Source organism: Anas platyrhynchos, chromosome 16, assembly GCF_047663525.1.
Source record: "Anas platyrhynchos isolate ZD024472 breed Pekin duck chromosome 16, IASCAAS_PekinDuck_T2T, whole genome shotgun sequence".
NCBI lineage: Eukaryota > Metazoa > Chordata > Aves > Anseriformes > Anatidae > Anas > Anas platyrhynchos.
Window position 1 is genome coordinate 5,202,700 of NC_092602.1, and position 25,636 is coordinate 5,228,335.

Sequence of the window (25,636 nt, forward strand, 5' to 3'; positions counted from 1 at the left end):
TCCTGCTGTGCCTTTCCCCGGGCTGGCTCGCTCCACACAGATGCTGGGTTTGTACATGTCGGCAGCACTGCCTGTGCTGGGGGATTGGTGTCGCAGGCATGACATGAGAGGTGTCCTCTTTGTGCTGGTGCTACTTCTGCTTCCTCAGCCCCGGGGCAGCAAGGGTTGCCTGAGGAAGAGGAGGACAAGGCGTGCTCTGGGCTCTTGCATCTCTCTTCAGCATTGTTCATTTTGCATGTCCACAGCTCTGGGATGTGCAAAAAGTCCCTGCCCACCTGCCTGGAGCTCACGGCAGCGCCTGTGGGTGCTGCTAGCAATGATATTTATGGGGGACTCTCGCCTTGAGTCCTGGGATGTTCTGACTCGCCAGGACGCTCTCTAATAGTCTGTTACTCTCTAGGACATACTGTGAGACTCTGATGCTTTCTTTTCATTTACAAACATTTCAAACACAAACCACAAAATCACTCTTCTGCCAATGGTTACACAAGAAGCGCCCAGTCCCTTTTTTTTGCATCTTCTGCCTTAGCAGAGCACTGAAGGATGTGCTCATGGAAGAACCTTTCCTTCTGCTACCTTACTTTCGTGTGCTGCAACAGAAGATCCATGATCCAGTATGCTTCCTGATTTCCCAGCTGAAGACCCAAATCAGGTTTCAACAACAACAACGTAACACAGAGTACACCAACTGGGCATTAAAAGGACATGACCTTTTCTGAAAAATCCCTGTTCCTCTGTTCCCTGTTGCAAATGTCTTACAAGCATTGATTCAGCAGCTGGTGTGTTCAAAGAACTGCTCAGCATCAAATCACAGAAACATGGGATGGTTTGGGTTGGAAGCAGCCTTAAAGATCATCTCATTCCAACTCCTGCCAGGGGCAGGGACACCTCCCACTAGACCAGGTTGCTCAAAGCCCCGTCCAACCTGGCCTTGAACACTACAGGGATGGGGCACCCACAGCTTCTCTGGGCAACCTGTTCCAGTGCCTCAGCACCCTCATCATGAGGAATTTCTTGCAAATATCTCATCTAAATCTACCCTCTTTTAGCTTAAAGGCTGCAGAGGGGACAGAGCCAGGCTCTCTCCAGTGGTGCCTAGTGCCAGCACAGGAGGCAGCGGGCACCAGCAGGAGCACAGGAGGTTCCCTCTGAATACCAGCACTGCTGTGCGGTGAGGGTATCAGAGCCCTGCACAAGTTGCTCCCTCCTGAGAGATCTTCAAAAGCAGCCTGGACGTGGGCCCCCTGCTCTGGATGGCCCTGTTGGAGAAGGCCGTTTGGACAAGATGTTCTCCAAGGATTGTCAAGAAGTTTAAACCCCGCACTGGTGGCCATGCTGTAGGGACACGTCTAGGCAGCAGGAGCTCCCAACTGCCCTTCCAGCAGCCCCAAGGGCTCCTGCACCTCCTTGGTGGTGCTAGCAGTTATGGTGACCTTGGGGAAGAGGAAGTTACACTGGGGTTAATCACTAAATTAAAGCAATATATGGAAAATATATAGAAAATGTATGGAAAATCTAGAGGGGCCATGGCCACCACCATGCATATCTTGGGAGAGGATTCCTCTTGGGAGAGGATTCATCAACAACAACTGTGTTATCCCACTCCATCTGTACATCTCTACCTCTCTTCTAAACCCACATCCCAACATTTTTTTCCTCAGAACACAACCTCCCCCCCCGTCTTCCCTCCCCGAGGCCTGTGCGGAGCCCTGAAGCCTAACATGGCTGCCACCCCGGCCCCGTGGTGCCTCAGCTCGGGGTGGGAGGTGGTGAGGAGGCGGCAACCTGGGGACAGGGGGAGGAGGAGCTCATTTTCCTGTAAGGTTTGTGGTGGTTTGGTTTTTTTTTAACTCTTTTTTTGTTTGTTTGTTTAGTTTGGAGGTTTGAATGTGTAGCTGTGAGGGTTGAGGAGGGTTTAGGGGAGCGTGCCTCATGGAAGTTGTGTCATCTCGTGGGGTTTTTGTGGAAGATCCTTGCTCCGGGGCAGCAGCGGGGTTTCAGGTGTGGCAAATAAGACAGCCATGGCATGCTGCAACGTGGCAGAGCCCTGCTGCTGCTCCGCCATTCGCATCGCCATCTCAAGCCTCCATTTCCCCCTCCATAACTCCCCATAACGCTACAATTTCCCCACGGCTTTCACAAATGGGGCAATAAGGGCATAATAAGTTCCTCCAAGCCTGAGTAACTTTTGTCCAAAGGAACTGAGGCCTGGCGCTCCCCATGACAGGATGGGTGTGCCCTGCTCGTGTGACATGGCCCCTGGTAGGTGACATCGGCACAGTGCCCACGTTCAGCTGGAAACCTCTCTTGTTCCCCACTCGGGTGGGTGCTTCCCCAGGAGTTTCTCCTGGGTAGGTGACGGGGACAAGAGCACCCCATGCTGGGGGTAAAGCCCTCCTGGAGCTGCGGTCCTTGGCGAGGCGAGTCAGCACCCACGGGTGCCCCTTCCCACTCAGCTGTCACTAGCAGGAGGTTTTTGGTTTGGGGTGGACTTGGTGAAATTCTTAAAAGAGAATTCTCACCCACTCGAATCGTGGAGGTGTTTCTCAGGAGGCTTCTGACACGGTCTCGTGCTTTGAGTTTGGCTCTTGAGATTTGGGGTTAACCACCCCTGGGCTGCCTGGGGTGTCACACACGCAGGGTTTATTTCAGTCCCATCCCAAGGCCATGAGCACCTCTTTGCTGGTGGGACTGGGCACCACTGCTGGGGCCAGGCTACCATGTCCTGGCTGCAGCTGCTGGGTGCTGTGGTCCTCTTCTGACTGGAACCACTGCAAAGCACCATCCTGCCCTCCAAAAAATGAGAAACTGGCAGGATGAAAGGTGCTGGGCTGGAGATCAGAGAGCTTCAGAGAAGGGGAGGGAGCTTGCAAGGAACAGGGCTCCTTGCCCTGGCTGAGTCCCAGCCCAGACAGTGGCTCTGGCACAGTGCAGTTGGGGCCTATCCATGTTGGGGGACATCGGGGACAAGGATGGGAAGGCAATTCATCCAGAGCCAGGTGTGTGTGACTTAATCCAGTGTCGTGCTTGCTTCACGCAGACTGCTCATTGCGACAGATGTGCCTCAGGGACAGGTGAAGAGATGGGCGAGAAATCACTGGCACAAATCCAGCCAGGGCTAGGCTCAGCGGTGCGTCAGCTGAGAGCTCGGTGGTGCCACCGACCTGGCACGGTCCCCGCAGTCCCTGCAGGCGGTTCTGCGGCATGGGGCGGCCAGGGAGAAGTCAGAGGAACTGCTCCGGGCTGCTCTCTCCCCGTAACCAGCTTGTGGCAGGGTCCTGTCCCCATCTGGGCAGGGAGTGCAGCATCCTCTGCCTCCCCAAGGCACATTCTTTTGCCCTGGAGAAGGCTCGACCATCTCAAGAGGTTTTTTACGGGGACACCCTGCCCCTAGTCGTGGTGAAGGCTGTGCCATCTCAAGCCACCTGTGGATGTGCCCATTGCTTTCCTCTGTTCATGGAGAGCCTGGGATGGCTGACATAGGCTCAGGGTTTCATTTTGACCATACTGAGGTTGCCTACACAGGTTTTCTTATCCTGTGACATTGGGGACAGCATGAGCTGCATGGTCCCTCTTCCTGCAGTGATGGAGACCATTCCAGTTTTTCTTTTTCCTGGGTATATTGAAGTGACTGCAATGGGGCAACAGCTTCGCTTCATCCTCCTGTCTGTCCTCCCTCGCTGGGAGACCCAAACACATCCAGGTGCTGGGCCTGGCAGCGGGCATGCCTGTGGGTGCCCCACGGTTATAGCAGAGCTGCTGCTAGGGTGGTGGGAAGGAGCCAGGGCTGCACAGACACACAATGGCCCCTTCTGTGGCCAGCAGTGGGGTGATGTGGGAAGGAAACGGCGTTCACCAGCTTCCTCGCGGCTCTGCTGCCGCTGCTGCGGAACAAAGGAGCCATGGGGCACGCAGTGCCACGGGTGCTGGTGGCAAAGCAAAGCTGGCTCCCACCAAACAAAACCCTTGTGTCCCAGCGAGTGAGAGAGACCCCGGTTCCCTTTGGGGTCCCTGGGGTGCCCTCCTGGGTACCCACCTCTTTCTCATGGGTGAGCAGCAGCAGTGATGTGCCGAAGGGTGAGGAGCACAGGCACTGCTGTCATACAGCTATAAAAGCTGTCGAGATACAGCGGGCAGCAGGGGAAGGGGAGGATGGAGCCTGGGGCTTTTTCTCTCTCTTTTTCTGAGAGAGAAAAGAAAACAGCCTGAAGCTGCTCCCCGTAGGGAAAAGCTCATCCCACGAGGCCACGGCAGGAAGGGGACATCCCCGAGAAGGGATGGCCACCGTCCTTGCATCCTGGGGTCCATAAAACAGCTGAGCGAGCACCACCGGCACTCCCTGGCTGCGTTCAACTTCCCCTTGGCACTTACGGGGCAGGGAGTTTCCACTCCTCCAGCACCCCAAGGAGCCCCAGAGCCCCCCGGCCCCGCTCAGCCGGGGGTGCCGGGTGGCAGCGCCAGGCCGGGCCGGGGCAGAGCCGGCTCTGGCTGCAGCGAGCCGGGGCGCTGGGCCACAATGTCCCCGTTGATGGCCGTGGCGCAGATGGAGACAAACGGCCCCGTTGTTGTGCGCGCGGGGCGGCAGCGGGGTGAATGAGCCCTCTGTGCTCCCTCGGTGGGTGGAGAGACGGAGCCTTTGCGGCCGCTCGGGTGGCAGCGGGAGCCCCGGCAGCACCTCGCTCCGCGCCTCGAGCCGGCAGCGCTGGGAGAGGAGCTCAGCCACATTCGGCTTCGCCCTCCCCGCCCAGGCGGGTGCGCTGGGGCCGAATTTTGGGCGATGGCTTAGGGAGGGTGGGAAGCGGCTGGGGGCTGCTTTGGGAGAGCCTGTTCCATGTCGGAGCAGCATCGCCCCCCACGCCCCACGCCCCAGCAAGCCGAGGAGAGGAGAGGGACGGTCTGCGGGGAGCAGCCGGAGCAAAGGAAGAGGTGATGGGGGCTGGTGGGGGGCTGGGAGGGCCATGGGGGCCAGCACAGGGGGATTTCAGGATGCAAGGGGCATGTGGGCACCAGCACCCACGGGATAAGATGCCGGGGCGAGGGGGATGGGGTGAGCACGCACGGAGCAGCGTGCCCACAGCGGGCATTGGCACGGGATGAAGAGAGCCTGAGCCAGAGCCACGGGGGGCTGGGAGGGTGCCCTGTGCCTGGTTCCTTAAATTCGGGCTGGAAAGGGGTCGGTGCCTGTAAGGAAAAACGCAGGAGAGGGCTGCCATAGGGGAGTGTTGGACCTGGGGGGATGCAGGGCCATGGGGATATAGCATGGGGCCATGTCCTCACGCTGTGGCCGTGACCACCGGCTCCGGCTGGGGCTTTCAAGTGGCTGGGCGAGGGCCGGCGCCAGCGGCTGCCCTGCTCCGCTGGGAGCCCCAGGACAAAGCCTCCACCTTAGCATTTCTCCTGCTGAGCTATTAATAATTAAGCCACTCACTTAAGGCAAAGTCAATAGAGTAACTGGGCTGGGAACTGTTTGCAAGAAACACCCCGCCGGAGCCAGCCCGGGTGGAGCTCAGCATCCCCTCGGCATCCCTGCCAGTGGGGCCGGGCGCTGGCAGCCACGGAGATGCTGGGGGCAGCTCAGCCATGCTCTCGCCGTCATTTCTGCCGCTCGGAAAGCCCGCAGAGCGGAGGCTGAGCTCGCCTGGGGTCGGCGAGGGCGAGCCGTGCCCAGCGTCCGGTTACATTTTCCATCCATTATTCATCAAGATGGAAATCTCAGCTGCGGCGTGGCTCGCTGCCCTCCGCCGGGCCGGGGCAGGAGAGATGCAGGTGGAGGACGGAGACCAGCGCCGCGGGAAGGCTTCGTGCACAGCAGGGCGAGACGCCGGCGGGGGCCCGGTAGTTTTTCCGCATGGTTTTCCTCTGCGAAATCCCCGGGAGGTCTGTGCTGCTGGCTGCACCCGCCAGGCTGCGGGGTTTTCATGCTCTGCACGGCACCGCGGGGCGGCTGAAGGGTGCCAAGGATGGCTGGCGGCCAGAAGGGTGCCAGGAGGCAGGGCAAGGCGTGCGGGCAGCTCGTCCGCTGGTCCCCGCGGGGGCACGTCCGTGTGTCCTGGGGGGAGGACAGCCCTGCTGCAATGCGGCGCCGGGGCAGCTCCCGGCTTGGCGAGCGGACGTGGGGCACGGCGTGGCGGTGGTGTAGGTGCTGCGGGGACTCGCGGGGCTGTGTGTGAGTGTGTGCACGTGTGTGTGAGTGTGTCCTCATCCATGGGTCTGCAGGCAAAATGTGCACAGGGGCGTGCGGATGCCGGTGTCCTTGTCCGTATGAACTGCGTGCACGTACGGCTGTGTCCTTGCCTGTGCATGTGCGTGAGTGCGCAGAGCTGTTTGGCTGTGTCCTTGTGTGGTGTGTGCATGCCTAATGTGCAAATATGTGCCCCTGTGTGCGTGCACACGCATGGAATGTGCAGGTGGCTGTGTCCCTGCGTGTGCATGCATGAGTGTGCATGGATGTGCGAGCCCCTAAATGGACGTGCGTTTCTGTACGCGTGTGCACGGATGTGTGCGTGTCCTTGTCCTCACGTCGGCGTGCACGAGCGTTCACGGGGGGGTGTGGCTGCCTGTGTCCTTGTGCATGAGGAGGCACGGATGTGTGTGCACTCATCTGTGCCCCGTGCATGTGTGTGCACGAGTGTGTACAGCTGGATACGTGTGCGTGCATCAGCGTGCACACGTGTGTCCATGTCCTTGTGTGCACATGGGAATGTGAGCGTGCAGAGGTGTGTGTGCACACATAATGCGCAGAGCTGCGTGCCCTGTGTGTGTGCACACACATAAATGTGCACAGGGGTGCCTGTGTCCCTGTGCACGCGTGTGGGGAGGTGGGGGTGCCCCTGTAGTTATGTGCACACCTCTGTGTGTGTGTAAGCCTGTGCAGGGATGGCTGTGTGCATGTGCCCTCCTTCGTGCACGTGTGTGTTTGTGCACGTGTGTGTGGTCACGCAGAGCCGCCCGCTGCTGGTGGGGCTGTGTGGGGTGGGTGACGTGGGACGGATCCGCACCCGGTGGGACCTGCAGCGGTGCCACAGCTCCTCGGCGCTGCGGTGCCCCACGGCCGGGCGTCTGCTGGGTGTGGGTGGCGGAGACGCCCCTTCTGCCACCCCAGCTCTTCAAGTTGGGCTTTTTGCAAGGAAATTGCTTTTGGTTTTTGCAGCATGGGCAAGAGCGACGCGGTGTGGGCAGCGCTGCGGCACCCTGGCCATGACTCCCTCACCGCCCAGGACATGCCTGGCACCGGTTCTCCCCTCCCACATCACCTAAAATCCCCCTGCAGTGCTCCCTGAGCCTTATTTGCTTGAAATTTGTCTCACGTGGTCTTTGTTCCGCATTCTCCCTGTCCTTCACCACCCGCGTTGCTGACAGCTGTCCCTTCTGCTCCTCGCAGGTGACCACGATGCTGCAGCACCATGGGAAGCCCTGGAGGTCCATGTGCAAGGGACTCGTCCTGGGGACCCTCCTGACCAGCTTCATGCTGCTGCTCTACTCCTACGCTGTGCCCCCGCTGCAAGTCAGCCTGACGGAGTGAGTATCACACAAATCCCTCTGTCACCTGGGCAGAACTGTTCCTGGGGGCTTTACAGGCTCTGGTGGCCTTGCTCTGAGATGTCACCGTCCTCAAGGGCCACACCTGGCCCCATCCCTGTGACCATGGGGAGCATTAATCTCTGCTTTTAATAATCTTTGCTATTATTATAAAACAGCTCCGCGTGCGGGTATTTAAGTTGCTTTCTGTCTCCTGGTGTCCCACATTGCCATCCCGCGGTGTTAACGAGGATCAGAGCTGCATCTTCCCTGGGGTCGTCCAATGTCACTCAGCGCTGGGGCATCTGTTACCGGCTTCAGGCATCTCAGATAGCACAGGGATTATTTGTTACGCTCGCTCCTCTGACAGCCCTCAGCCTGTATGGTGATACCACGCGCTTCTTTCCCTCTCTACCCACCTCACCACGCTGTCCTCTCTCTCCTCCCCACCAGGATCCCCATCCCCTACTCCTGCTCCTCCTCCCCGACCCAAGCCAAGGGGCGGGCAGTGGCCAACGGCACACGCAGCCCTTCGGGAGGAGGCTGCCGGCCCAAGCTGGACATCATGTTCATGAAGACGCACAAGACGGCCAGCAGCACCATCCTCAACATCCTCTTCCGCTTCGGAGAGAAGCACCGCCTCAAATTCGCCTTCCCCAACGGCCGCAACGACTTCTACTACCCCTCCTACTTCGAGAGGAGCCAGGTGCAGCACTACCGGCCGGGCATGTGCTTCAACATCATCTGCAACCACATGCGCTTCCACTACCAGGAGGTGCGCAAGCTCCTGCCGGCGGACACCACCTTCGTGACGGTGCTGCGGGACCCTGCCTACCTCTTCGAGTCCTCTTTCCACTACTTCGGGCGCGTCATCCCCCTCACCTGGAAGCTGCCGGGGGAGGACAAGCTGGCTGAGTTCTTGCGGGACCCCTGGCATTACTACGACCCGAACGGGTTCAACGCGCACTACCTCCAAAACCTCCTCTTCTTCGACTTGGGCTATGACAACAACATGAACGCCGACAGCCCGCTGGTGGAGCAGCACATCCAGGAGATAGATCAGCGCTTCCACCTGGTCATGCTGCTGGAGTATTTTGACGAGTCCCTGGTGCTGCTGAAGGACCTGCTGTGCTGGCAGCTGGAGGACATCCTCTACTTCAAGCTCAACGCTCGCAAGGGCTCCACCATCTCCCGGCTGACACCTGAGCTCTACGAGAAGGCGACTTCTTGGAACCTCATCGACGCCAAACTCTACCGTTATTTTAATGCCACCTTCTGGCGGAAGGTGGAGGCCTATGGGAGGGAGCGGATGGCCAAGGACGTGGCCGAGCTGCAGCAGGAGAACGAGAAGATGAAGAGCATCTGCATCGACGGGGGGCACGCCGTGGATGCCAGCGCCATCCAGGAGTCCTCCATGCAGCCGTGGCAGCCGCTCGGGGAGAAGTCCATCCTGGGCTACAACTTGAAGAAGAAGATCAACAAGAAGCACCAGAAGCTGTGCCGCAAGATGCTGACGCCCGAGATCCAGTACCTGACGGACCTCGGGGTCAACCTGTGGATCACCAAGCTGTGGAGCTGGGTGCGGGACTTCCTCAAGTGGTAGGAGAAGGTGGACGCCCTGTGGGAGAGCCAGGGGCTCGCGTTTTCCTTCCGTCACCTGTCTTTGGGTTGGGCATGAGCAGAACCAAACGGTGGCTCCCAGAGGTGCTCCCAACCCTGGGCACCCAAGAGTGACGGAGGGGACGTGGGGACCCAGCTCAGAGGCCACTGCTGCCAGCAGCAAGGGCTTCAAGGATTGGGGGGGTTTGGGGGTCTTTCCCAACAGGATCCACTTCTTCCTGCCACGTGGAAATGCTGGAGGCAGGATGGGAAGGACAGGTCCCCGTCGTGCCCTTGTCACAGCAATAGACATCCACCACTGCGCCACCAGAGGTGCGCTGTGGGTCGGGCAGTGGTGGGACCCGTGGGGCCAGGTGTGCACGGGTATTCTGGAGCATCACTCCCAGTGGGGGCTGATCTCACCATCCCCTTTCCCTCCAGCCCAGTTTTTGGGGCCCACCACGCTGCTGGGGCTCCCCCAGCCCATGGGTGCATCGAGTGCCACGTGTCCTCAGCGCACCCGTGGCTGTTGGTGCCTGGCACACCATCAGCCCAGACCCAGGAAGCCCCAGCAGGTTTCTAAGCACCATCCACACGTGAATTTGCAGAGCAACAAAACCACCCCAAAAGCCCCAGCCTGTGCCAGCGGCGGTCCCCAGCACGTCCATGCAGGACCCCATGGCAGCAGATCCCCCCCCAGCCCCCTCTTGTCCCAGTTAGAGGGCCCTGTGGTGCCAGTCCCCACCGGGGACATCCCGGGAGGACCACGGGGTCTGGTGAGAACTGGTGTGGGGAGCAGGCGTGGAGCAGGGTCCCAGAGGTGCCAGCCCTGGGTACAAGTGGGACACGGGGACGAGCCACATCATGGGGAGCCCTCGGGTGTCCTGGCCGGGCTGGATGACAATGGCACGGGTAAAGCTGAGAGTGGCCCAGGCCGGGCACCGAGGTGGCACCGTGCGGCTGCAGGGGTGACAGGAGATTGTCACCAGCCCGGGACAGCAGCAGGGAGCCCGGCCCTGCCACTCCCCGGTGTGGTTCGTGTTCTGCTCTGTTTGTAAATGCAAGCAATAAAAAAAAAAAAAAAGAAAAAAAAAAAAAAAGCAATTCTATTTTGTAAGATAATCGGATTGTATATTTGGCAGTTTTTAATACACCAATGGTCCAGCTGGTCTCCGTCGGTCTCGTTCTTCTCCGTGGGAAGGGGATGGGGACAAGAGACAGATCCTGCCCCCCGGCGATGCCCCAGCTCTGCCCCCACCACCGGTGCCACCCGTTAAAGCTCCTCGGCCCGGTGCTCGGAGGCCCTGGGTGCGTGGGGTGATGGCAGGTCCCTGTTGGCTGGGGATGGTGGCACTGGGATGTCACCGAAGGGGCAAGTCCCAAAGATGCCCTTCGGGGAGGGCAGGGAGCAGAGGTTTAGAGGCTGCTCCTGGGACATCCCTGGGTCGGGACAACCGCAGGGAAAAGCCACCACGGTTCCCCGTGACCACAAAAGTTTGTGTTTGTGGAGAAACACCCCTTCCCAGGGCCCCAAATCCCCTCTGAAGCCCCAGCGGGTGTGCACCCAACAGCACAGGCTGGGCTCTCCCTGATCTCCCACGGCTTACAGCAAGGTTTTACTGCAGAGATCACAAAAACAGAGAACCAAAAAAGGGAAAAAAAAAAAAAAAAAAATCAGTGCCAGGTGGGGCCCATTTGCACTCACCTGCTCTTAAATGCCCCCCAACACTGGGGCTGAGCTGTTGCTCTCTGAGGATGGGGCTGTGCTGGTGGGTGCTGGTGTGTGGGGCTGTGCTGGGGGTGGCAGGTGAGTGGGGCTGGGGACCCCTGGCTGCTCGTGGTGGGGGGTGGGTGCCCCATGGTGCTGGTTCCTGATGGCCTCCTGTTCCTGCTGGTACTGGTCCTACTGGGGGAGGTGGTATGGGAGCTCCCTGTCCCTGCAGGTCCATTAGGGGCTGCTCTAGATGGGGCTCCAGGGCTACCCATGGGGTCCCTGGCTGCTGGTGGTGCTCTCCCACACCATGTGCAGCTCCAGACGTGCTCCTGGGGGGTTCTTCACTTGGTGCTGCCCCCACCTCCCCTCTGTGAGCTCTGGAGATATCTGAGGACCTGGGTGTCCTCTCCATCCCTCAAGGATGCTGTTCCCACCTCTCCGTGCTCAGCCTCCCCCTGTTAACTCTCTTCCTCCCTGCAGGGACCCCCACGGCCCCAGCTGCTCCCACATTTTCTGGCCATGTGGCAGTGGCCCCAGTGACATCCTCAGGTGTGGGGACAAAGGTGATGTCCCCAGAACCTGCTGCTGCCACCGTGCCTGGTGGGATTCACGCACAGCCCTGCTCAGAGGAGCCCAGCATGAACTTCACCTTGAGGCTCCTGCACAGTGAGTGCTCTGAGTTGTGTGTTAGGAGGGGCAAGACCCTGGGATGGACCCCATTATGAAGGTTTTGGGGTTCTTATCAGTCTGATGGGTGATGTGGTCCTGTTCTGCTCCTTGGGGTTGAACCAGGAAGGTGCTGCAGGTCTGGAGCCAGGCCAAGGTGACAGCCAACAGCAGGGGGTGGGCTCCAAAACCAGGTTCCTGCCTCACAGCAGTGGGAGCAGAGACCCCTTATGGGCTCGGGATGTGTCCTAAGTCCCCATCTGTGGTGGGACAGGCTCGGGGACGTCGCACTGATCCCATTTTCCTCCTTCAGGGGATCCTGGTGCCACGAAGACGCCGCTGGTGCTCAGCTCTGGTTCTGTCCTCCACCTGGAGGCCAGGGTGGACTTCGGGCCTGGTGTCTCCCCCAGAATCTACGTGGACCAGTGCTACGGGACAGCCTCGGGGTGGCCGGGACACTCCAGGAGGGCCTACGTGGTGGTCAACAGCCAAGGGTGGGTGCTGGGGGCCTGACAGACCTCCTGGTGTGGGGTGGGAGAGGCCCTGGGGTCAGCTTGGAAACGTCCCTGACTTGTTCCTGGGTCTCCCCAGGTGCCTGCACGGCCCGAATCTGGGCAGTGTGTCTGTCCAGCACCAGAGAGGGGCGTCTGTCCTCCAGCTCTCCATCCTGCCCCCCGTGCTGGAGGCTGGGCCCGAGGAGGAGGTGAGGTTGGGGTTGGGGTGAGGTTGAGGAGCGAGATTCCTGGTGGTGGGCCACCTCCTTGGGGTGACGTGGGTGTCCCCAAGGCCTCGTCCCACTGTGGGTGTTCCTGGTCCCAGATACGGAGCCCTGAAGCCATGGGGTGGACACGGAGGTGGGAGGAAGGGGAAGGGTGAGCTGCCCGGAGGTGGTGGTGAGGACGGATGGTGTCCCAGCAGGTCTACGTGCACTGCCTGCTGACAGCGTGGGGCACCAAGAAACACATCCTGAGGTCCTGTTTCTACAGCGAAACCGCGGCCAGGTGAGCTCTGCCTCCGTGTGGGCTCCCTGCTGGCACCCAGGAGCTGGGCAGGGACCACAGCACCCATGGGTGCCCTGGGAGCAGAAGCCACTGGTGCCATTCTGGGGTCAGGGGACACATCCATGGCACTGCTGTGGTCTGGATGCCACCCCTTCCACCCCACGTGTCCCCCTGGTTGTGGATGAGCTGGGAAAGACCCCTCTGGGGTTCCCAAGACCCAAAGGGACGGAGGACACAACACCACGTGGGTCTTGGGTGGGTGCTGGGGACCCGAGGACCCCCCAGCTCCGCCCTTCCCTCCCAGGTGGCACAACGCAGAGGACCCTTCCCAGAGCGCCCTGTGTGACTGCTGTGACAGCGGGTGTCCCCCTGGGGACACCCCACCAGGACAGCAGCCAGGTAGGCACCTTCTCTGGGGGCAGACGGGTGGTTTTGGGTGCCCTGGGACCAGAGGGGAGCCGCACGATGGGCTGTGTCCACCCGCAGAGTTCCCAGGAGAGGGGATGCTCCACCGGGAGACCCTTGGCCCGTTTCTGGTGCAGGACCTGGTGCCGTGGTACGAAGGTGAGCAGCCAACCCCAAACTTCTCCCTTTTAGCCCCAAACCAACCCAACCATCTTGTGTTCACCATTCCCCACCCGGGAGGAGCGGGGACACCCAGGACAGGGAAGCCTTGGTGGCTTATCTCTATCCTCGGTGCCCAACCCCTGACCCTGTTGTCCCCCCCCCAGCTCCATGCCGCACGGTGAAGAAGCTGCTGCTGGCCGGGCTGGCCCTGCTGGGCAGCGCCATCGTGGCGGCCACCCTCGTGGGGAGCGTGCTGGCCATGGGCTTGGCCGTGTGGCGCCTGCGCAGGGGACAGCGGAGACGCCGGCGGCCGAGGCGGCAGTGTCCCTTCCAGGCGGAGCTGCAGGCCGTGGTGGGTGCCCTGGTCCCCAGGGAGCTGGAGAAAGAAGGGGAGCCCGGTTCGGAGTATCACAGCCTGGAGCACAGCTCGGTGTGAGTGGGGTTCCTTGGAAATAAAAGGTGTTTTTGTGAAGCTGCTCCTCCTGGGGGTGGTGTAGGGATTGGGGTTTCCAGATAGGGCAGGGTGGTGCCGTGATCCTGGTGCTGGGACCGACCTGCCCAGGGGAATTGGGGTCCTGGGAGGTGGTGGCAGTGCCCAGGTGCTCCTGGAGGGCTGGGCCCTATGGGGCTTGGGGGTGTCCTTGGGGCCGAGCTCCGTCATCAAGGGTTGAGCCCTGACCATGGCTACCCCACCCTGTGGGGCTGCTCTTCCCATGAGGTGGGGTCTGAGGGGCCACATTTGGTGTGGGAACCCCTCCTGATCCCATCATGAACCCCATGTGGCCCTAGTGGGCACCCAAACACCACTCCCAGCAGGCGATGTATGAAATGATTTATTAGGACCAGGCCCGGGGCGGACGCTTCCACCCCACAGCCACAACCTGAGTGTGTGGGTTCACAGTGCAGGAGGTGCAGCACCCCAGAGCCAGCAGCGTGCCTCAGTTTCCCTGCCTGGCTCTGCTGGATGTGAGTCCCCGGGTGGGGAGGGGGCTCAGTGCGAGGACGGGGGCTCTCCCTCGGTGCCGTAGAGCTTGCGGAGGCTGGAGTCCATCAGGAAATCCACGCTCCTGCAGCAGGATAATAGGGTCACTACGGGGTCCTTTGGGGCATATCTGGCCACAGGGGAGGTCCAGCTGTCCCTGGTGCCAGTGGGGCTTTACCCCACTAATCCCCACCAGCCCCCCCAATTCCCCCTGTGCCACCCCTCAGCTCCCCGGGACCCCGCATGAGCTTATCCCAATTTATCCCCATGCCTCACCTATCGATGGGTGTGATGATGACGGGGATGGCAGCCAGCCCCAGGGCAGTGGTGGCCCATTTTCGGACGGGCAGAGGCCAGCGGGTGAAGGAGCCCAGTAGGGCCAGCGAGGCGGCGCACAGGCGGTTGATGGTGAAGCCGGGGATGGCCACCGAGGCCAGGCTCTGCCACACGAAGGTGTCCGCCACCGCCACCCCCACCCGCGTCGCCTTACCGGGGTCGTGCTCGTGGGCCTGGGGTGGGGGGGAAAGGAAAGGAAACGAGGAGGTCGGATGGATTTGGGCACAAGGGGATGAGGTGGGGGGAGCCATGGGGGGGATGCGCTCACCGCTGCCGCTTTCCTGCCCTTGTCGATGGCATCGGCGGTCACGTAGGCTGTGGCCACCCCGTAGCTGGCCCACACGGCTGCCACCGGGACCAGGGGGCGGAAGGATTCGCCCACCTCATTGGCGTAACCTGGGGGGGGGGGACACCGGGAGGGGGGTGAAGGGGGCAGCGGGTCCGGTTTGTGTCCCGTCTGTCCCGTTTCGCCTTCCCCACGGGGACCGGACCCTGCCCGGGTCACCTTGCTCCCACCACCGGGACACCGAGGGATGGGGATGGGGGGCAGCGGGCAGGGTCCGGCCCTGCTGCTGCTGCCGGGGGGGGCCGGTACCGGGTGTCAGTGCCGGTATCGAGTGCCAGTAGCCGGTGTTGGTGCCGGTACCGAGTTCCCGCTGTCACTGCCCAGTCTCGGGTCCGGTGCCCGGTCCCGGTATCCGATCCCAGAACCCGGTGCCGGTTCCCGTGCCCGGTGCCGGTACCCGGTATCAGTGCCGGAACCGAGTGCCCGTGCCCGGTGTCGGTGCCGGTCGCAGTTCCCGGTACCGGTACCGAGTGCCCGGTGTCGGTATCGGGTCCCAGAACCCGGTCCCTGTGCCGTGTCCCGGTGCCGGTGCTCACCCAGGTACCGCACCCACGTGTCCCGGTAGAGGTCGGGCTCCGCCGCCCCCATGGCGCGCCCCCGCCGCCGCACGCTCCAGGCCCCGCCCACTCCTGGGACACGTCATTTGGCCACGCCCCCTGCCCTCAGGCCACGCCCACTCCGCCCGGCTTCAAGATGGCGGCGGGGGAGGCAGGGCCGGGCAGCACGTGACCGGCCGTGGTCACGTGGGGGTGCGGGGCGGGGAGGGAGGGGCAGGAGGGGATTGGGGTAATGGGGAGGGGGCAGATAGGGGAAATGGGGTAATGGGGAGGGAGGATAGGGAAATGGGAAATTGGGGGGGTAAATAGGGGAACTGGGGCAATAGGGGAAGGAGAAGAAATAGGGAAACTGGGGCAAAAGGGAGGGGGGAGGAAATAGGGGAGCTGGGGCAATAGGGGAGGGGGCAAATAGGAGAACTGGGGCAATGGGGGGGGTAATAGGGGATGGGGGAAATAGGGAAATGGGCGATGGGGGGGAAATAGGGAAACTGGGGCAAGAGGGGATGGGAGGAAATAGGGGAGCTGGGGCAATAGGGGCAACAGGGGATGGGGGGAAATAGGGGAAGCGGGGCAATAAAGGATGGGGGGCAATAGGGGAATTAGGGAACAGGGGCAATAGGGGCCGGTGATGGGGCTGAGAGGGGAAAACAGGGTTGGGGGACATGGCCCACACCGGTGACGGGGCTTAGGAGGGGAATAGGGGCTGCTGAGAGGGCAGGGGGCACAGCCCGGAGCAGCTGTGGGGCTGAGCAGGACCCCCCCCCCTATGGCCAGTGGGGCCTGGCCATGGGTCCGAGGGCCAAAAACCAGCCGAGAGCCCTGTGTGTGTCCATCCCTTTACTGCCCCCACCCCACCAGCCCCTACTCCCCCATACATAAGGCACAGAGGGGCCGGTGGCCCCGCACGCAGCCCCCCCACATCCCTGAGCCGCGGGGTCCCGGCCCCATTCCTTCCTCCGTCCTTTCCGGGGTCGGGGCTGCGCCGCCGGCGTCAAGGGCTGGGGTCGAGGGGTCCCGGGGCCGGCTTCTCGCCGCCGAGCTGCTGGATCTGCTGGGCCGAGGCGGCGTCGGGCAGCAGCACCTCCACCGTGTAGCTCACCCGCTTGGCGTGGATGTAGCTGTAGGTGTTGTCGAAGCGCAGGACGTCTGCGGGATGAGGGGGGAGGGTGGTTAGGACGCCAGGGGATGGGGTTTTTGGGGTGGGATTGGGGCTGGACTCACAGATGCCGGGGGTGGAGCAGGTGAGGGAGCCGTCCTCGGGCACCATGTGCGCGTTGTAGCGCTGGGTGGGGAACACCTCGGCCATGTCACCCGCCCGCTGCCGCTCCCCGACCTTGGTCTTCAGGTACACCCCAAAACCCACGTCGGCCCCCTCCGACTTGAACTGCCACCTGCCAGAGGGACACCATAGGGTTTGGAGGGGTCTCCGGTTCCATCCATCCTCATCCTCATCCCCCCTGGACACCTCCCTCACCTGAGGACGCAGCCGGGGACGAGGATCTCGTACTCCACCTGGTGGGACGAGCCGCGGTTGACCACCACGGTGTGCTCGTAGGGCTGCGTCAGCTGGTCCCGCACGTAGTACCTCTGGGGCACGTCCCCCCCGTAGTTGATCTGGAAAGGGGATGTTCGGTGACGGGCAGGGGGTGCCGCCGTTCTGAGCGCTGCTCCTCAAATTGGGGGAGCTCCTCCTACCTTGCTGGGGCATTTGGGGTCTCCGTCGGGGTCTGTCAGCGTGCCCCCGTACTCCACCGGGATCTCTGCGGGGTCGATGTACTTCTGCAGGACCTCCTTCCAGTCAGCTGGGGGACAGCAGGGTGTTTGGGGGGGCTGAGAGCCACATGGGGACCCCCCAGCCCAGCCAAGAGCTGGGGACCCCCACACACACTTTGGGGCTGCAGGGACAGGGTGAGGGCTACCCCAACCCTACTCACATCCCAGCACCACGACCTTCTTGCGGGTGTCCTCGCTCAGGAAGTGCTTGACCAGGTTGTAGGCCACCGGGAAGATTTTGGGAGCTGGGGGGGGAGCAGAGCTGGGCTTCAGGGGGGACCGCAGGGCATCGCGCCCGGCCGCGCACCCGGCGCTGGACTCACCCTTCACGATGAACAGGCGCTTGAGGGACTCGGGGTAATTCTCCTCGAACATGGACAGGAGCTGCGGGATGGGGAGAGCTGCACGCCCACGTCCTCCAGCCCCAAACGCCCCACGGGGCAGCCCCACCTGCTCGGGCTTTGCAGCGGGGGCACAGGAGGGGACCCCCTGCTCCTCGGACCACCAGGGACAACCAGAGCCCCCCAGGGTGGGGGCAGCCCCTCACCTCGCCGTAGGCTTCCACCGCCGGCTTCCAGAGGTGCTTCAAGCCCAAACCCTCGCAGTCGTAAACCATCAGCACCATCTCAACCTTCTTGCCCAGCTGGGACGGGGGACAGAGAGGCCAGGCGGGAGGATGAGCTCAGGGACGGGGTGGGGGGGGAAAGCAGAGGCCGCTGCCAAGTCCCTGCTCCCACCTGTCCCTCATCACTGCCACCCGCCGTCCTGGGGACAAGCCGGTGGCAGAGACGGGGCAGCCCCAGAGCTGGTCCCTGCGTCCCCACCAGGCTGGCCCCGTCCATCCAGAGCCTCCTCGGAAGCATTGGTGCGGGTGCTGGGACAGGGACACATGGACAGAAGACGGATTTAAGGGGCTGACAGGGACACAGGAGCGTGGGGATGGACGGGACGTGGACCTGGCGGGTACCCGGGCTTGTGACAGCAGAGAAAGGCTTATGGGGTCGGTGGGGATGCGGATATGGGGCACAGAGGGGATGGCGAGGACACGGGCTGGTGGGGCCAGCAGGGATGGACTGGACAGAGGCTGGTGGGGACAGGGGGGCACAGCCAGGCGGGCGCCCACCTTCTGGCTCTGCTTCTCACACTCGTGCCGCAGCAGCTCGCAGTCCCGAAATTTGTTCTTGAGCAGGTCCTGCTTGGAGGCGGAGAACAGCAGCCCCTTGGCGTCCAGCGGCCCGATGATCTCGTACCAGATGGGGCTGCCCTCCCGGTCGTAGCCGCACATGCCCCCCGACATGTACTTCCTGATCACCTGCGGGGGGCACCTCACGTTGGGGACAGTCCCCTCGGGCTGGGGACACCCCCTTTGGGATGGGAACACCCCATTTAGGATGGGGACACCCCCCTTGGGCTGCTCACCCACCTCGGGCGCTTCCCAAGCAACGATGTTGTCGGCATCCATGCGCTTGCGGACCTCCACGTGCTGCGAAGGCGAGGCAGGGGTGAGGGCACGCGGGGTCCCCCCACCACCTCCACGGGGGGGACACCCCAACCCCTCGGCGGGGCTCTTCCCAGCGCCGGGGCCCCCTCACCTTGCGGAGCATCGCCTCCGACTTGGGCAGGTCGAAGCAGCGTGCTGCAAGAGAGCGGAGAGGCTCAGCCCCACCGCGGGGCGCAGCGGGGACGTCCCCACCGAACCCGCTGCCCTCGTTGCTCTCTGCCCCGGTGCTGGCTTGATAAAAGTCCGGGAGCAGCCCTGCACGTGCCGGCATCCCCAGCTCGGTGCCACCCCGTGGGATGTCCCAGCCCCTCCGTGCCCTCCCCGAGCTTACCTCGGAGCCATTTCAAGAGGAAATAGTCGTCCTGAGAGGGCAGGGAGGGGAGCACGTCCTTGAGGTTCTCGCGAAACTGCGGGGAGAAAGAAGGGGCACAGTCAGCAGGGCTGGGGACGTGGCCCCGTCCCTCCCTCACCCCCCAGGTTTGAAGTTTGTCCCAAGGGCAGCCGGCAGGACCGGGCATTCTCTGCTCCCCTCCCTGGCAGGGGACCGTCCCCAGGCCAGCTGCCAAGCACAGGGTGTCTCCAAACCGGTCCCGTTGCGCAAGGGCACCAGCAACCTGCCCCCTCCCCACCCCCCCAGCACTAAGCATCCCCCCCTCTGCCATCAGCAAGGAGATTTTGGGATGGAGCCGGACCCCGGGCACTCATCACACACCACCGCTGGCACCACCGAGGTCGGCAGGGACCTGGGGGCACCGCGGTGGCCTGGGGGCACACGGTGCCAGTCCCTTGGCCGGGGCACGACACAAATCCCCCCTGGCCCGCGCCGTACCAGCCCCGTAACAAGGCTGACCGGATTATCCCCGCCTGCATTTAGGTGTAATTAAACCTCGGATTAACTCCTTCACAGGGAGAAAAACAACGCGGCCGCAGGCGGGAGGGGACAGGTTCCGCAGCTCGTTGCATCAGGGCCGCGCTGCGCGGGCGTCGCGCACCCTCCCACCCCGAAATCCCGGCCGGGCATCGACGTGGCCGTACCCCACTGGGGTCATCGCCCGCGGGCCGGGCCGGAGTTCGGCTCGGGTTTGACGGCAGGCGATAAGATAAAGCCTCCGACGTTGCCCTCGCATCAGATCGAACCCCACGGAGGCCGATAAAGGTGGGACAGAGGCAACGCCGCTCTTGGCACCGACTCCAAAGGTGGAGAGGAGGGGGGTGACAGCCACCACCTCACCCACCCGTGCCCGGAGAATTGGGGACACCAGGAGCTCCCCGCTTGGCACACGGATCCCTAACAGGATGGGGAGCGCTGGCGGGGCTCCATCCTCCAGGATGGGAGCAGGCAGCCGAAAGCGGACCCTGGGGATGCTCCAAGGCCAGGGCCCGGCTTTGGGCCTCGCAGGGTGCTGGTGGCGATGGGCGATGGGGACCGGTGGTGACCGCTACCGGTGCCGGTGCGCACCCGGTGCCGGTGGGTACCCAAGGGGGGTCCCGGTACCCAAAGGGGGTCCCGGTGCCCAAGGGGGTCCCGGTGCCCGTAGCATCCCCCCCTCGCCATCATCCCGGTGCTGGGCTCACCTGGGCCAGCGCCTCCGCTTGCCGTGGGCTCAGGTCCCCGACGCGGCCGCTCATGGTGCCGGCCCGGCACGGCTCGGCTCGGCACCGCCTCTTAAGGGCAGGTTGCGGCTGCTCCGCCCCGTGCCGCCCCCGGTACGGCTCAGCCCGGCTCGGCTCGGCTCGGTCCCGCAGCCCTTGGACTCTGCCCGCCCCCGGTGGCCGCACGGTCAGAGCCCGAGAGCCGGGCAGGGGAGGCGGGGATATAGGGAGAGAGGGTTGGGGATGGAGGGAGGGAGGGAGGATGGACGGAAGGGATTGGGGTCAGGGCGGAGAAAGGGGTAAAGGTGGGGACGGGGAGAGGAGTTGGGGCAGGGAGATGGGGATGGGGGCAGCGTGGGGTAAGGGGTAGGGGGGGGTGCAGGTGGGAGATGGGGCAGGGGGCGGGTGGGGATGGGATGGAGGAAGAAAGAGAATTAGGGGCAAGGGTGGTGTGGGGGATAGGATGGGGAGAGAGATGGGGTGCAGGTGGGAGATGGGGTAAGGGATGGAAACGGGGCAGAGGTGGAACAGGGGACAGAAATGGGGCAGCGGCAGGAGCTGGGCTCAGGGTCAAGGCTTGGGCACAGGGGCAGGAGGACACGGAGAAGGGATCGGGGTCAGGGCACCGGGGAGAGGGGACAGAGATAAGGGACAGGGCAGAGGCACTGGGGGCACAGGGACTGGGTGCAAGAGGGGTGCTTGTGTGTCCCACAGGGCTGCGCACCCAGGGGTGCCCCACAGAGCCCCCCTTGTCCCATGGGCTCAGGGTGGCTGCGATCCCCACGGATCTGCCCCGACCCGCACCCACCACCTCCAGCACGGCCCCGCAGACCTGCCCCAGCTTGTCCCCTGCACCAGCACCGTCCCCAGCATCACGGCCCTGCTGTGATGCAAACCCCGCTCTGATCCTTGTCGCAAATCCCCCAGGCACACGTGGCAGGCACACGTGGCCACGGCGGGGCTGGGGACGGTGGCACCGGCAGGGCCACCCGTGGGTGCGCGGGGCGCTACGCCCCTGTTGCACACGCATGTGCCCAGATGGGTGTCCATGATAACAAAGTGGGGGGGCGTGGATAGGGGACCCCGTGTGTGTCACTGGGACACAGGGGGTGGCCCTGTGTCCCCATGGGTCCCCTTGCCTTTGTCACTGTCCCCAACCCCATGCTTGGTGCCAGCCATGGGGCGCTTGGTCATGGTGCCAGGTCACTGTGCAGACATCCCTGTCCTGTCCCCATCCCAGTCCCTGTCCCACTGCGGGTACCAGTGCCTCTCCCTGGCCTGGTGTCACCATCCCCATGGGCAGGCAGGGAGCGGGGTGAGAACGGGGCTGAACGGCCAGGACTGGGGGCTGGAGGTCAGCGACATGGAGTCCGCTTGGAGGCCATCAACGAGCAGAGTGCTCCAGGGGCAGTGCTGCCTCCAGTTCCGTTGAACAGCTTCGTTAACGGGCTGGGTGATGGGGAAGTGCGGCCTCAATAAATTTGGGGATGACTCAAAATGGATCCGGGACAGAGCTGGGCACCGCAGGGAGGCCACCGAGATGCGGGAGGGACTGGAGCAGCTCTGCTGTGAGGAGAGGCTGAGGGAGCTGGAGAAGAGGAGGCTCAGGAGGAGCCCGTCAGTGTCTCCCAGCACCTGCAGGGGGGCTGAAAAGGGGACAAAACCCTGCACAAGCTCCGTGATCCCGGTGTGATCCCGGTGTGAGGAGCCCCCCCGGTCCCCTCCCCGCTCTCCTCCGCCCCACAAGAGGCGCTGTGCAGGCCCCGGGGCAGCCATGGCGGCGCTGAGGGCCGCGCTCTTGGCTCCGTTGCTGGCCCTGAGCCGGGCCGGGCCGGGCCCAGCACCCTCAGCCCGCATCGAGGTGGAGCTGGCGGGGCCTGGAGCCGGCAACGGAGCCGGGAACGGAGCCGGGGAGGCCGCGGGGCCCGGCGGCTCCTACACGCTGCGAGGGGCCCTGCTGGGAGGGCCGCGGGAGGAGGCGATCGGAGGGCGGCTGCTGCTGGTGAGAGGGGGCTGGGGGAGCTGGGGGGGTTGGTTTTGGGGGGCAGGCAGGGATGTGGAGGCAGCAGGGACTGGGAACACGCTGCCCACACCCCTCCTGAGCCTTCCCGGCGGTGTCCCGGTGCCCCCGGTGCCGGCCCCTGATGCTGCCATGTCCCCAAGGTGGGAGATGAGGAGCCTGAGCTGGGCGCTGAGGACAGCTGGATCGGCGTGGTGCCGCTGGGCGAGGAGCCGGCTGACGGTCCCCGAGGTGCCAAGGAGGAGTCCTTCACCGCCGCCGTGGTCAGCAAGGTGAGGGTGCCCGGCTGCGGGGGCTCAAGCTGGGGTCCCCAGCAAGGATTCGGGCAGCACCAGCCCCCGGTGCTTTTTGTTTTCACAGATGAAGCGAGCCCTGGTGCTCGGGGCATCGGCTCTGCTCATCCTGGCGCTGAACCAGAACGCCATCCGAGAGGTAGGGGAGCTCCAGCAGCCCTGCTGGCGCCCTGGATGCTCTTCTGCATCACTCACGGGTATTGGTTTTGTGTCCGGTGCAGCTGGATGTCTCTCAGCTCCTCGCCAAGCCCATCATCGTGATCCAGTCCTCGGACAACGTCACCAGGCTGCTGGGCGCACTGCTGCGGTGAGAGCTCTCCTGAAGCAGTCGGGTTTGTGCTACGGCCGCTGAAGGGTGGCAGGGCACGGCCAGCACTTGGGGGCAGCACCAGGAGGGATGGGACAGAAGGGGCCGGGGGGGTGTCTGGCATGCTCAGCCTGGCACAGGAGCTGGGGCATCTGCTGTGCTTTCACAGATGGGGAAACTGAGGCACGGGGCTGAGCAGAGAACCTTGCCAGCACCTCCCCTGCACGTCCTTCCATCCCCACACACGTGGCTTGGAGGAGGATTCTCTCCTCCCTGAGTGTGGCCCCGTGCCCTGTGGGAAAGGGGCTCCCAGGTACTGGGGTTGGATCCTGCTGCGCCCACAGGGCTGACGCTCTTCTTGCCTCTTGCTCGTAGGGGTCTCAGAGCTACAGCGAAGATCACGTACCAGGCAGTGCTGCTGGAGAACCTGGTACGTAGGTACCTCCTCCTCCTCTTCGTCCTCTGTTTAGGTACAAGGGCAGGGGCACGGCTGTGCCCAGCCAGCATTTGCTGGCCAACGGGGCGACTTAGTGGCCAGCTCCACCAGGGCTGGTGAAGCTGCCGGTGCCTCGGTGTCCCCAGGACTGGCTCTGTGGGAGCAGGGAACCTGGCAGCCACCTGTGCTTCCTCATTCCCTCTCCGCCTGCAGCACCACAGGTGGAAATCACTCAGCGTTGCCGTCCTGCCTCCTGCACCGTGCTTTGTGCTGGCATGGGCTGGTGGCAATGCGGTGTCCTTCCTCGCAGGGTGTGACGCTCACCCTGTGGTCCACCTGCGGCCTCTCCCGAGGGGGCCTCTACGGGGAGTGGCAGGGTGTCATCTGCACCGGGGAGAACAGCTCGCAGGTCCAGGTGCGTCAGCAGCACCCACGGGTGTCCCCACACTCACTCCCCATGGCTGTGGGGCGAAGGATAGCTGTGCCTGGCGTCCCCGCAGCCAGGCCTGGAGGGAATTGGGGGCCTCCCGCTTGCCCCCCTGAGTGCCTCATGGTGCTGTTCCTACAGAAGTACCTCCAGCAGCTCTGGAACACCATCCTGCTCATCGCCCTGCTCCTCTGCACGGGGGTGATCGTGCAGGCGCAGCGGCAGTCGCGGCAAGACGTGTCGGAGCGGGATGCCGAGGTGGGAGCTCCCCGCTCCCTTCTCCCTGCTTTTTGCACCCGAGCGGTGCGGCCGGGGCCTCACTTTGTGCTCTGCCTCCCCAGCTGGACCTGAAGCAGCACATTCGGCGGCGGCTGTCGGCCCTGAAGACGCGGCGCTACCATCCCGGCAAGGCGCTGCAGAGCCGGGTCTGCGAGATAGATAGCTGCGCCGTGTGCCTGGAGCAGTTCTGCAAGAGCCAGGTCGGGACCGGTGGGGCCGGTGACACAAACGGGTTGGGGCCACCCCTGCTAATGCCTCCCCTTTGCTCTGTTCCCTGGGGCTGAGCCTCCCCTCGCTTGCCAGGGCCAGGGTGTCCCCACCGGGGGGACATCGTCCCCCTTTCTGGGGCAGGGAGAGGTTGCTGCGGCCCTCAGGGCTCACGTCTCCCTCCCGCTTCCCTCCCCGCAGTGGCTGCGGGTGCTGCCGTGTGCCCACGAGTTTCACCGGGACTGCGTGGACCCCTGGCTCCTCCTGCAGCAGACCTGCCCCCTCTGCAAGCACAACATCCTGGGTGAGTGCAGCTCCGGGGCTTTGAGGAGTCCCGGGGCTCCCAGCACGTCCTGCTCCCCGGTTCACCCTCCAGGGAGCATGTTTGTACCGGGGCGAGGGCTGTCCTCTGCCCCTGCTTCCCCCCGTGACGCCTTCTCCATCCTTTTCCCTGCCAGGGAACTGCTGTGGAGAGAGCTAGCCAGCCCGGCGGACGTGCCCCAGGGCTGCTCCGGGAAGAACGGGGGGAGAGGGACCGGGGCAGGCGCTGGGCGAGCTGTGCTCGGTGCTGGCACGGGCTCAGCGTGGCCGTGCCCTTCGCAGCACCCTGGCAGCGCCTGGCCTTTAGGGGAGTGAAGGATTTGGGGGCTCTCCCTGCTCGGCGTGAGTAGAGGGGTGGGGGGCACAGCTGGGCATAGCCCAGATGGGTGCTGCTGGGGGGCTGGGGGAAAGGGCACCGGGGAGGGGACATCGGGGGAGGTCTGCAGGCCCAGCTGCTCCCTCTCCCTGCTCGTAGTCATTTTTCTAAGTCTTTTTTTTTATTTCCCCCTGGCCGTGGCAGGGCACGGCTGGGACGCGTTGGGTCATGGCTCTGCCACAGCCAAGGGACGGGGACGGAGCTGGCAGGGCTGCAGGGGGACCTGCTGCTCGTGGCAGGAGGGTGGGAGGGGGGAAAACACCCTATTTATACTAACTTATTAGAGAGGACGGCGCGAGTGAGCTGCAGAGACTGAACACGAGCTGTGCTGCGGTGTCCGAGGACTCGCCGTGAGCCCCACGTGGCTCCAGCTCCGCCTGGCAGCCGCAGCGCTGCCCAGCTCCGTCGCAATTAAACACAGCAAGGAGAGGCTGCGGGGCTGCTGTGTCTTGTGTTGCTTCGTCCCCAGCCCCTCCGACCGCTCATCGCCGCTCTCCCAGGCTGCGGTGGTGCTGGCGGAGCTGAGCATGGCTCCGTTTCCCCTTGTCCCGAGGCCGGCTCTGCCTCCAAGTCCTCTTCAGAGCCGCCTGGCTGCCTCCCAGCCGCCTCTTGGGAGCGGTTCCTGGCCCGAGCTGAGCCGAGCCGTGCCCAGGCGTGGCGCAGGTGACTGCCGGGATCAGAGCCGTGCCAGGGATTGCAGCAGCGGCTCGGCCCGTGGGCGACCGAGTTCCAGCACCCAGGAATGTCACCGGCCCTGCTCGGCTGATTGTTTGGGGCCAGCTCTGCACGCCAGGGAGCATTTCCCACCTCCCAGGCC

At 63.6% G+C, this 25,636-nt stretch overlaps 5 protein-coding genes across 10 annotated transcripts; 3 read left to right on the forward strand and 2 right to left on the reverse strand.

Moving 5' to 3' along the window:
- Positions 1-147: 147 nt before the first annotated feature.
- On the forward strand, positions 148-10,280 carry GAL3ST1 (galactose-3-O-sulfotransferase 1). 5 transcript variants are annotated; one of them, XM_072024219.1, is made up of 3 exons: positions 148-1,823; positions 7,382-7,518; positions 7,972-10,279. In XM_072024219.1, the coding sequence occupies exons 1-3, from the start codon at positions 1,503-1,505 to the stop codon at positions 9,119-9,121; spliced, it is 1,608 nt and encodes a 535-aa protein (XP_071880320.1). In that variant the 5' UTR covers positions 148-1,502; the 3' UTR covers positions 9,122-10,279. The 5 variants fall into 5 exon arrangements, with proteins under 5 accessions (XP_071880320.1, XP_071880322.1, XP_071880319.1 ...); XM_072024221.1 differs by having other exon boundaries at positions 148-1,818; positions 7,972-10,277; XM_072024218.1 differs by lacking the exon at positions 148-1,823 and adding an exon at positions 1,852-4,926 and having other exon boundaries at positions 7,972-10,280.
- A 569-nt stretch (positions 10,281-10,849) lies between these two features.
- On the forward strand, positions 10,850-13,537 carry LOC106019221 (uncharacterized). Of its 2 annotated transcripts, none has more exons than XM_027469885.3 (8): positions 10,850-10,924; positions 11,312-11,497; positions 11,811-11,991; positions 12,089-12,200; positions 12,413-12,498; positions 12,803-12,897; positions 12,985-13,062; positions 13,230-13,537. In XM_027469885.3, exons 1-8 carry the CDS (start codon positions 10,873-10,875, stop codon positions 13,499-13,501), a joined length of 1,062 nt encoding a protein of 353 aa, XP_027325686.3. In that variant the 5' UTR covers positions 10,850-10,872; the 3' UTR covers positions 13,502-13,537. The 2 variants fall into 2 exon arrangements, with proteins under 2 accessions (XP_027325686.3, XP_027325687.3); XM_027469886.3 differs by having other exon boundaries at positions 12,416-12,498.
- Positions 13,538-13,880: 343 nt separating this feature from the next.
- On the reverse strand, positions 13,881-15,423 carry MTFP1 (mitochondrial fission process 1). The gene is made up of 4 exons (XM_038187659.2): positions 15,266-15,423; positions 14,652-14,779; positions 14,324-14,556; positions 13,881-14,132 (listed from the first exon to the last, which is right to left on the reverse strand). The coding sequence occupies exons 1-4, from the start codon at positions 15,315-15,317 to the stop codon at positions 14,057-14,059; spliced, it is 489 nt and encodes a 162-aa protein (XP_038043587.1). The 5' UTR covers positions 15,318-15,423; the 3' UTR covers positions 13,881-14,056.
- Positions 15,424-16,108: 685 nt separating this feature from the next.
- Positions 16,109-20,271, reverse strand: SEC14L2 (SEC14 like lipid binding 2). The gene is made up of 12 exons (XM_027469883.3): positions 20,136-20,271; positions 18,892-18,967; positions 18,652-18,695; positions 18,483-18,542; positions 18,183-18,371; positions 17,607-17,702; positions 17,383-17,443; positions 17,221-17,304; positions 16,982-17,088; positions 16,761-16,900; positions 16,508-16,677; positions 16,109-16,432 (listed from the first exon to the last, which is right to left on the reverse strand). The coding sequence occupies exons 1-12, from the start codon at positions 20,187-20,189 to the stop codon at positions 16,278-16,280; spliced, it is 1,236 nt and encodes a 411-aa protein (XP_027325684.1). The 5' UTR covers positions 20,190-20,271; the 3' UTR covers positions 16,109-16,277.
- Positions 20,272-21,618: 1,347 nt separating this feature from the next.
- RNF215 (ring finger protein 215) lies at positions 21,619-25,251 on the forward strand. Its single transcript, XM_038187559.2, has 10 exons — positions 21,619-22,155; positions 22,317-22,445; positions 22,534-22,605; positions 22,688-22,773; positions 23,149-23,203; positions 23,520-23,624; positions 23,778-23,894; positions 23,978-24,115; positions 24,324-24,426; positions 24,581-25,251. Exons 1-10 carry the CDS (start codon positions 21,928-21,930, stop codon positions 24,601-24,603), a joined length of 1,056 nt encoding a protein of 351 aa, XP_038043487.1. The 5' UTR covers positions 21,619-21,927; the 3' UTR covers positions 24,604-25,251.
- The last annotated feature ends 385 nt before the right edge of the window (positions 25,252-25,636 follow it).

Excerpts from the sequence above, each read along its gene's own strand:
- GAL3ST1 (XM_072024218.1), top strand. The coding sequence starts at position 4,594 with ATGAGCCCTCTGTGCTCCCTCGGTGGGTGGAGAGACGGAGCCTTTGCG. Across the intron at positions 4,927-7,381 it reads CAGCCGGAGCAAAGGAAGAG|GTGACCACGATGCTGCAGCA; the intron begins GTGATGGGGGCT and ends TGCTCCTCGCAG. Across the intron at positions 7,519-7,971 it reads CTGCAAGTCAGCCTGACGGA|GATCCCCATCCCCTACTCCT; the intron begins GTGAGTATCACA and ends CCTCCCCACCAG.
- SEC14L2 (XM_027469883.3), bottom strand. The coding sequence starts at position 20,189 with ATGAGCGGCCGCGTCGGGGACCTGAGCCCACGGCAAGCGGAGGCGCTG. Across the intron at positions 17,444-17,606 it reads CGGTGGAAGCCTACGGCGAG|CTCCTGTCCATGTTCGAGGA; the intron begins GTGAGGGGCTGC and ends CCCATCCCGCAG. Across the intron at positions 17,089-17,220 it reads GAAGGTCGTGGTGCTGGGAT|CTGACTGGAAGGAGGTCCTG; the intron begins GTGAGTAGGGTT and ends GCTGTCCCCCAG.
- LOC106019221 (XM_027469885.3), top strand. The coding sequence starts at position 10,873 with ATGGGGCTGTGCTGGTGGGTGCTGGTGTGTGGGGCTGTGCTGGGGGTG. Across the intron at positions 12,499-12,802 it reads TACAGCGAAACCGCGGCCAG|GTGGCACAACGCAGAGGACC; the intron begins GTGAGCTCTGCC and ends CTTCCCTCCCAG. Across the intron at positions 12,898-12,984 it reads CCCACCAGGACAGCAGCCAG|AGTTCCCAGGAGAGGGGATG; the intron begins GTAGGCACCTTC and ends GTCCACCCGCAG.
- RNF215 (XM_038187559.2), top strand. The coding sequence starts at position 21,928 with ATGGCGGCGCTGAGGGCCGCGCTCTTGGCTCCGTTGCTGGCCCTGAGC. Across the intron at positions 23,204-23,519 it reads CAGTGCTGCTGGAGAACCTG|GGTGTGACGCTCACCCTGTG; the intron begins GTACGTAGGTAC and ends CCTTCCTCGCAG. Across the intron at positions 24,116-24,323 it reads AGCAGTTCTGCAAGAGCCAG|TGGCTGCGGGTGCTGCCGTG; the intron begins GTCGGGACCGGT and ends CCCTCCCCGCAG.
- MTFP1 (XM_038187659.2), bottom strand. The coding sequence starts at position 15,317 with ATGGGGGCGGCGGAGCCCGACCTCTACCGGGACACGTGGGTGCGGTAC. Across the intron at positions 14,780-15,265 it reads CACGTGGGTGCGGTACCTGG|GTTACGCCAATGAGGTGGGC; the intron begins GTGAGCACCGGC and ends CCCCCCCCCCAG. Across the intron at positions 14,557-14,651 it reads AGGGCAGGAAAGCGGCAGCG|GCCCACGAGCACGACCCCGG; the intron begins GTGAGCGCATCC and ends CCCCCACCCCAG.